Source organism: Chinchilla lanigera, unplaced genomic scaffold (assembly GCF_000276665.1).
Source record: "Chinchilla lanigera isolate Chin_1 unplaced genomic scaffold, ChiLan1.0 scaffold00003, whole genome shotgun sequence".
NCBI classification, from domain to species: Eukaryota; Metazoa; Chordata; class Mammalia; order Rodentia; family Chinchillidae; genus Chinchilla; species Chinchilla lanigera.
In genome coordinates this window covers 14494609-14503568 of record NW_004955404.1, presented here as the reverse complement: position 1 = coordinate 14503568, position 8960 = coordinate 14494609, and the positions used below count along the sequence as shown (strand labels likewise).

General features: G+C 42.5%; 1 protein-coding gene across 2 annotated transcripts in view; it reads left to right on the top strand.

The window, feature by feature from the left end:
* Positions 1-8960, top strand: part of Cldn10 (claudin 10) — a 114696-nt gene that overhangs the window by 94344 nt on the left and 11392 nt on the right. The window contains exons 1-3 of one of the 2 annotated variants that reach the window (XM_005374102.2): positions 1-273; positions 7219-7380; positions 7469-7550. In XM_005374102.2, the coding sequence (XP_005374159.1) occupies positions 54-273; positions 7219-7380; positions 7469-7550 (464 nt within the window). In that variant the 5' untranslated portion in view covers positions 1-53. The remainder of the gene's footprint in view (positions 274-7218; positions 7381-7468; positions 7551-8960) is intronic. The other variant, XM_005374103.2, reaches the window with a different exon arrangement.

Here is an 8960-nt window from a genome sequence, read left to right as displayed (position 1 = left end):
CGGCTGCGAGTGGCAGCCCGAGCGCCAGCGGGAAGGCGGCGGCGGCCGGCAGCATGGCTAGCACGGCCTCGGAGATCATCGCCTTCATGGTCTCCGTCTCGGGCTGGGTGCTGGTGTCCTCCACGCTGCCCACGGAGTACTGGAAAGTGTCCACCATCGACGGCACGGTCATCACCACCGCCACCTATTTTGCCAACCTGTGGAAGATGTGCGTGACCGACTCCACGGGCGTCGCCAACTGCAAGGAGTTCCCCTCCATGCTGGCTCTGGACGGTCTGCACCCCTCGCCCCCGGCCCCAGCCCCCCGCGTACGCCCTCGCCTCGCGACCCCGGGAGGGACCCCCGGGCCGGACCCCTCGGATCCGATGCCCGCCCCGCCCCATCCCACCCCAGCCGGAGGACTTCAGGGGTCCAGGGCCGTCCGCGGTGTCCCCGTCTCTGGACAGTTGTCCCCGGGGCAGGGGACACGCAGACAGGCACGGTGGGGTGACGCCCAGCCGCGAGGGTGGGGGCGCCTTACGGTCCTGAGACTGGAGGACACAGGGACTGTGGAGGCGTACAGTTCACCTTCAAGGACTTGCCCTTCCCGCTCCCCAGAAAAGCCGGGTTCTCCTTAAAACGGTGTCACTGAAACCCAGGGATCTTTGCCCTAAACTCCCTTTAGTGGTTTCCTTGGTTCTTTTAAAAGTAGGCGCGGAGAAAAAATGAAACATATTGCAGGTTTTTATGTTTCCCTTACGAAACGCTTCTACAGACCTCTCTGCTTAGGCTTTAACACTTCCTCCAAGCTTTAGGAAAGTAAGCGCTCCTCCTCACTTAGGAAGTCTCCCGGAGGGCAATGTTGGCCTGCAGGAACTTGGTGCTGGGAGCCGAGAGGGCTGCATCCCAGCCTGCCCTGTGCGCTCCGAGGTCCCCAGAGGGCTTGGGGGAGCTTTGCGTTGTACCCACAGGTTCGGTTCACATAGAAAACTGGTTCTGTTCCGTTTGCAGAAAACACTTGATTTCAACCCAGACACCTTGCTCAAGTTCTAGGCTTCTTCTCTTCCAGGATTTTACAGCAAGCGACTGGATGGAATCCTGGCAGAAACTTCAACAGGAGTCATTTGCATTATTTTTAGATTTGAAGTGTCTTCCCTTTCTTTATTATTGGTCTTGCAGTTTTTATTTGCATAGCTGGGTAAATAAAAGATTTAATCCAGCTAAGACAGTGCTTGCCACGAAAAGCAAACTGTTGCTCAACTCCGTGTTGGATGGAACCTGGTATAAAGGAATACGTGTCTGGCTTTGGAAGGGTGGCACCCGGGTCTGAGTCCTGTTGTGTAAAAGAAGTAGCCGGAACACTGTTTACTCCCTAGCATTGCTGTTGAATTTCCTGTGCCCTGAAGAGCGCACCCAGGTAGATGAACAGGCAGGCTCTTGTTTCTGTGGTTTACATTCAGAAGCATGAGGTTGACAGTTGCTGTCCAAGAGCGTTCTTTGTAGCACTATTGTTGCTTGAGAAAGCGTGCCAGATAGGCGCAGCTTCCTTCTATGCACAGCTGGGGTACCGGGGAGAGGAGAAGGAGATGTTCCTCGAAGATTACTGAGTGCAGGCCAGTGGCTATTTCCCTCAGCATCTGAAATGAGTATGAAGGTGTCCTTGATTTGGGGGCAAGTGAGCTACTGGGGAAGAAGGAGTCCTAGAGTTCGCTGGGAGTGGAGCAGAGGGGAGTGACATTCTATGCCTCCCAGCTTGCAGAATGGCTTTTCCTGTGTTTTCATGGGACTGGAAAGAAATGATTTTTTTAAAAGAACAAAAGTTACATGTTCTGCAATGCTTTTAAATTAATAACATCTTTCCAAGTCGGTCAAGATAGAATGTCTTTTTAACTGCTGCATAGTATTCATTATTCTGGATAAACTGGTTTATTTAATCATTTACTCATTGTGGTAATTGGACCCTTTCCAACTTCGGCTGTTATTAGCACTTTACTGAAATTTTTTGTATTTGCCTCTTTGTACACATGGGTAATCTATTGCCCTGAGCAATGGTATTTCCAGAATAGCAGAACGTGCATTTAAATATTTGGTTCATACTGCCAAATCACATTCCACCAGTAGTGTGTGAGAGCTGCTTCTCCACATTCCCACCACTCACTCCTTCATCCGGGGTTATTGGCAATAGTTTTTGTCTTGTTATCATTTTAATTGGCATTCCCCTGATTCCTGGTGGTTTTTCTCCTCTTGTGTATTTATGGACAGTTCTTCCGTGAATTGTCCATATCCTCTTTTTGGCTTGTGATTTGTCAGTGCTTGACTCTGTCTGTGCAATAGATGTGTACAGTTTGGTCCATTGCTTATGTTTCACATTTATGATGGCTTTTGTCATACTTTGACATGTGTGATATAATCACATGTATCAGTCCCTTCCTCGGTGATTTTGACTTCTGTGGCTGTAAGCGGGCACTTCCTACCTCAGAGCGATAAACATGCCTTTTCTGTGTCTCCCAGAAGGGTTGAGTCACACAGCTACACTTTCACACGACGGGGAGTTGCTCCCTGCAGCTGCATGTGGAACTTTCCAGAGCAGGCCCCTCTGCTTGTCTGCTTTCTGCCCTGAATTCCCAGGTCAGGTGCATCTAGTGAGTGCTGGTCTCAAATGCCTTTGAAGTGGAAGGAGAAAGCTGCCTTCCTGTGGGCCTTGTGGCCCCTGAAGCCCAGTCTTCTGCTTAAACCAGGCATGCGCTGTGAGTTGGTAAGAGAATCCAAGCAGAGAGAAGGCTCATGACTCTCACTCGTCTTGTGTTAAGAAGAAAAAACAAGCCTCGAGGATGCAGATGATGGTCGAAAAGCCCTGATCTCTCATCCTCAGGATGTAATTGCTATTCCAGTTTCCCCTATAAGGAAGAAGAGGCTTAGCAAAATCAACTGTGTAGATTCGATGTTGCATCTTGTTAAAGAGTCCAGCTCTCATTCTGCTTAGAATCAACCTTAGTATTATGGAAGAGAAGCTTTGATGAGTTTCTTGCTGCTTGTTATGGTTTGGGTCTTGATGTCCCCCCAAAGCTTCATGCAGTCAGAGTTTCTTGGGAGGTGGCTGAATCCAGAGTGTGTGACTGATTCGGAGTGCAGTGCTGGGATTAAGGGGAGGTGATTGCTGGTTCAGTCCACTGATTGGATTTGTACTGCCCTAATCCCGGTAGACTGAATAAGGGATGGAAAGAACTCTCTTGTTGCTTTTGTTGACTTCTGCTGGCATGAACTGTTGCCTCTGTGCCACGTGCCACCCTGCTTTGGAGCCAGCTGATTATGGACTGAAACCTCTACAAACTGTGAGCTAAATAAACGTTTCCCACCCCTTTAACTTTGGGTGTCAGGTATTTTGTTTCACCAACAAGAAAAGCAACTAAGGTACTACTTGTGAGACACTTTGCTCATATTTTTCATCCTGTGAAGTAGGTGCAGCTGTCCGTTTTACAGATGAGAAAATCGAGACTGGGAGAGATTAGTAATGTGATCAAGGCAAACAGAAGCACCAAAACTGAAATTCAAAGTTCCTGCCTTCCCCATGCACTCTTCCTTCAAAGAATTTGCAGAAGTACACAAAGCAGCTAGTCTAAGAGAAGCGCCTTCTTTTCTCTCCCTTAAATCCAGAAACTAGCTAAGGTGCTGCTGGTGAACTGTCTCCACCAAGTGGAGGTTTCCATTTTTGCTGGTTGCAGTTGAAAATAACGACCCATCATTTGGAAAACACTTCACTTTTAAGGGATGCCTTGGACGTTTCCTCCCGTGGAATTCATTAGTTTAAAGTCACTAGATGAAATTTTCATGGGTGAATGAGCCAGTGTTTCATTTATTGCTAACTGATGTTCTTTTCCAAGCACCACTTGAACTTCAGCTGAGAATCATTTTCGGCCAGGTTGTTTTTACTGTATGCCATCTATTTTTGTTAGTGGGAATGTTTGCCACATCTCCCAGGAGAAACTAACTATAAATTATACTTCAGAGAACTTCTAAGGAAATATGTTCCTGTCTCAGCACTTTAATGTGTTAATTAGCTATTAACAGTGTCAGTAAATTAGGCCTGTCAAAAATAATGGTCTCCTTGGCTAGGTTTTTACTACCACTTCACTTGATGGAAGTTTTGCCCTCAGGAACTGTGAAAAAGCTAGGTTGCAAAAGATAAACTTCAAGTTTGTTGGGAGTCCCTTAAACCCTGAGTCTGTGAGTGTGGCCCCTCTTTTACAAACCTCTGGCTTATCAACAACCTGATTCCTCTTGCAGCTGGCGGAGCAGTTTATTCCCTGCTCTTGGCTCAGAATTTTAGAAAATCTGCCACCAACTGTTCTTATGAGGGTTAGGGTTTATTGCTGCCATTCTCCTGCAGGAAAGAGGTGCCTTGCTTTCCACACTCAGGGGTCTGACCAGCACAAAAAGAAGGAGTTGAGCCAATCAGAACCTGCTTGGTCCATCTCTTCTCTTCTGTTTGTACCAAGAGATCAGAGCAGTTCTGAGATGGAAGAGTTCAAAATAAGAGACTCAGAAAAAGTGGTTTGTGGGGTGGTTGCATAAGTGTAAAGACTGCTGGTATTTTCCCTGTTATATGAAGGGTTGACTGCGTTGGCCTGGGATTCTAACCACTGTTTACCGTGTGGGAAGACGCATTCCTCGTTCTAAATGACCAAATTGTAGAACTTAACCTTTGGTAAATTCCAGACCATCTGCCTTGTAATAAGGAATTGAGATAACGAGGGTAAATGCAAATTATGGTGCTTGATAAAGATTTCCAGGAATATACGTGTGCGTGTCTTTCTACATGGTCCAAAAATATTAAATGGAAATTCTAAAAGTAACGTAAGTTTTAAATAACTTTTACCACAGTAAATTGTTATAATTATTCTATTCTGTCATTAGATGTTGTTAATCACTTCTGGTGTCTAATTAAGGCTTTGTCACATATTTATAGGAAACAGCATGTGAGGGGTTTGGTACTGTCCACAATGTGAGGCATCCCCACATCCATCTCATGCTGATAAAGAGGGAATACCATGTGTGTGTGTGTTTCCCTCTATTTTTTAATTGTTCAATGACTACACTTAGGATTATCTAAAACACCTCAAAACCGTAGATTAAAAAGAATTTCACAAAATAATGAAACCACACCGTGGCAGGAGTTCCTGTGAATAATGAATACTTTTGGCTCCAGGGCACACTCCCTGTGCTCATGCGGGGCCTCCCCAGCCTCCTCCCTGTCCTGCCTCTGCCTGCGCCCTGCACTTGGGCTGGGGACTCATGGGTTGAAGTTGAAAACAGAGCTGGTTCAGTGTCTGGCAGCAGAGACTCAGATGGTTCCGCAGCATGAGTACTGCTATCAAAAGAAGCCTCCATTATCCTAATTTGCTAAAAATAAGTTTTTTATGCTGGTTTTTTTTGTTGTTGTTGTTCTCCATCAATTTTTTTTTTTATTTTATGGAAAAAAGGTAAAACAAAATTTCATAACAAAATAATGGGACATTAACAATAGTTAATACATTGCATGCTGTTATCTTTAAAGTAGTTGCTCAGGGTACAAGCTATGGGTATAAAAATCAATATCAATATCAATATCTGTTTTAATGAACTAAGAGACATTTACAGTATAAGTGACTTGTATTTTTTCCCTTTTCCCTACTGTCCTTTTCCATTTCACCTATCCTAGTTCCTTTTCCCCCAATCTCTTTCCATTTCACAATGTCTATTGTACATTTTAGAAGTTCAGTGAAAGTACTTTCTGTGTGGAGGTAGCTGGCACTAGGGACCTTGTCATTGCAGTGTGCGTTTATAAGGTGTAAGTGGGTTACAGTTAAATAAAACAGCTTCCATTTGCTCTTTAGAGTACATCCTAGCAATAAAGATTCCAATTTAAATTTCATTCTTTTCCAAAGAAACATGGGAGTGGACACCACCAGCATTTACTCCCTGAATTTATGATGATCATCATTTTATTATTATTGTTTCCTTTACCTAAATACTAATAATAAGTTCCTCACTATATCCTGGCATTTAAGAGTTTTCTTTTTTCCAGTTAGAAAGTTTAATCCCAGTGTAAACCTGATATGTGTGTTCATTTACTTAACAAATATTTACTTACACTCAATATGCTTCTTTCACTATTTCAGACTGAAATGAAAATGATTTATGTAGTAAAAAGTTATTAGTTTAAATCCTGCTAATTTACAATGTATTTGTGCTTGGATAAAAGCCACACTGAAGTTTACCATCCCCCTGGCTATGCAAATAAAAATATGTAAGGGAATAAATGGTACAAGGAGGATGATCCAACAAACCAACAGGGTATTTTTAGGGTACTTCTTTTTCTTTTTGTTTTTGTTTTTTTTCCGGTTCCGGGAATTGAACTCACGACCTTGTGCTTGCCAGGCAGGCGTTATGCCACTGAGCTAAATCCCCAATCCCCTTTTTAGGGTATTTTAAATGCACTCATATATATGCAAACATTTGGTTTAATAATTATAAATTACTTTTCTATCAAGCAACACTTTTGAAAGCCCAATTCTATATTCTCTGACAAAAATACAATGTCAATCAAATTTTTCTTGATTTAAACTCCCCATGGTTCATAAAAATATCACAGTGAGTCTCATGTCTAACCCTTCAGTAGGGCTGGTGATACAGCTCAGTGGCAGAAGCTCCTGTCTAGCAAGCGCAAGGTCTTCAGTTCAATTCCCAGTACCAAAAAAATACCTTCAGTAGTATTAGACGATTTGACCTTTTGGCAACTCTTGCTGACCACGTGAACCTTTATAATTTTATAAAGTCAAGTCATGAGTACCTATCTAAAAGGTTGATAGGTTGATGCGCAAAGGAGTTAGTTTTGAAGAGGCAGGTGATGGCTCACAGGAAAGATAGTTTTGCATGGATATGATAGTCTAAACTAGAATGAAATCTCTCTCTGCGCTTTACTAACTGACCTCTGGCAAATAATGGAAATGTTAATACCTGTGTTTCTTCATCAGCGAATATGGGAATAACAATACTCGGAGATCTAGCTAGAGCATCGTGCATACACTAAACTTTAACATGTTTGACATAGGATTGCACACTCTGTATAGATTAACCTGCTTTCTATTCTCTCTTGTCTTGCTTCCTGGTTATTTTTCTCAGACAGCAGAACAGTCACCCGAATGACAGCATAAGCAGAGGATTTCTCCCTGTTAACGTAAATGTCTCCTCTCGTTGCAGGCTATATCCAGGCATGTAGAGGGCTTATGATTGCTGCTGTCAGCCTGGGATTTTTTGGTTCCATATTTGCGCTCTTTGGAATGAAGTGTACCAAGGTTGGAGGCTCAGATAAATCCAAAGCTAAAATTGCTTGCCTGGCTGGAATTGTATTCATCCTGTCAGGTAAATAATAACTTTTTTCCAAGCAAGGCGCTTTGCGCTAGTAATGAAATGACACTAACCACAGTGCTTCCCCTTTGATACCTTTTAGGGTTGTGCTCAATGACTGGCTGTTCTCTGTACGCAAACAAAATCACAACAGAATTCTTTGATCCTCTCTTTGTGGAGCAAAAGTAAGTGTTCTTCTCAGTCTACAGTACACGTTTCTAGCTCACAGAAAATCGCACACATTAATGTTCTGGATTGAGAGGCATACAGTTCCTACGGGGCTGTTGGAAAGTGAAGCATGCTAATAACTGGTAGCTGATGGCATCCTTCAAATGTATGTACTCCACTGACAAAGAGACCTTTAATTACTTCGTCAGCTTTACATAGTCTCTTAAGTAGCACCAGGCTTAGTATTTAGAACATAAACTTTACCTATTGTACATCACAGAACTGAAGTCAAGCACAGGGAAAGTGGAAGAGAGGTGAGAGGTGGAAAAGAAGGAGGGAGAACCTGACAGAACAGAGACTTCCAAGCTTGTCCGGATTGTTATTCATCCAAAATGAGGTCTGCCCCTAGGCAAATATTTGTCTCTGGGCCTTGTAAATTTGCTCTTCTGTAAAAGACTCCTCCTTATCAACTTTTATAAAGAATGACATGATTCACAGTTTTTAAAAAGTGCTGTGTGCCTGGTGCTGATACCCAAGTGTGGCGGCTCAGTTGCAGAACGGTGTTTTAGCATTAACGGAGCAGTTTCTGGTTGTTGCTTTTATGCTATGGGTTGCTGCTTTTTATAGTTTTTCTGGCTTATTTCACTGCAGTGGGAAAACCCCCCAGATTCCACGTCAGAAATAACCACATATGAAATCTTTTGTCTTACCTGAGACTGCTTACGTACCTCTATAGGAAGTTGCATGTGTAAACCTGTGTATTGCAGTCAACCAGGCTGGCGGTTCTTTCAGACTTCAGATCAAATATTAAACTTTTTTTAAAAAGTGAGTTACTGCAATAACTGTTCAAGTGAGCATCACTTTTTTTGGTGTATTTAGCGATCTATAGAAAACCAATTTTCTAGTCGTCATCAGCATAGTAAAAGCACAATAGCAAGTATTCAAAGTGGGAAATGTAATGAAAATAATAACTAACACATTTTGAACCCCTCATGTATGCCAAGTAGAACATAAATATTAGATTATTATATTTTATAACATCCTTATAGGTAAGTTCTCTTAGGACTCTCTTATCTGAATTTGAAGAAAGAGATCAAATAATATGTTGAAGAAATCTTGGATTAAACTAGTTAGTTGATTGAGCCATGATTTAAGTCAGGCAGTTGAACCACAGAGCATTTGCTCTAAAATGTGTGATTTATAATATTCTACTGCTTCATAATTTTTGTCAGAGTGCTGCATATACTTTCCACCAGGGTGTTTCTTCTGTATATTTTAAAGAAGTTTTCATTCAGAAACTTTATGAAATGAAAAACAAAAATGACTGTGTTAGGCCCTAGTATAAATTTTACTTCCCTGCCTATGTTAGAAAACTGAGTCCTGATTTGTAAATTTTCTCCCAACTTATTTTATTTATTTATTTATTT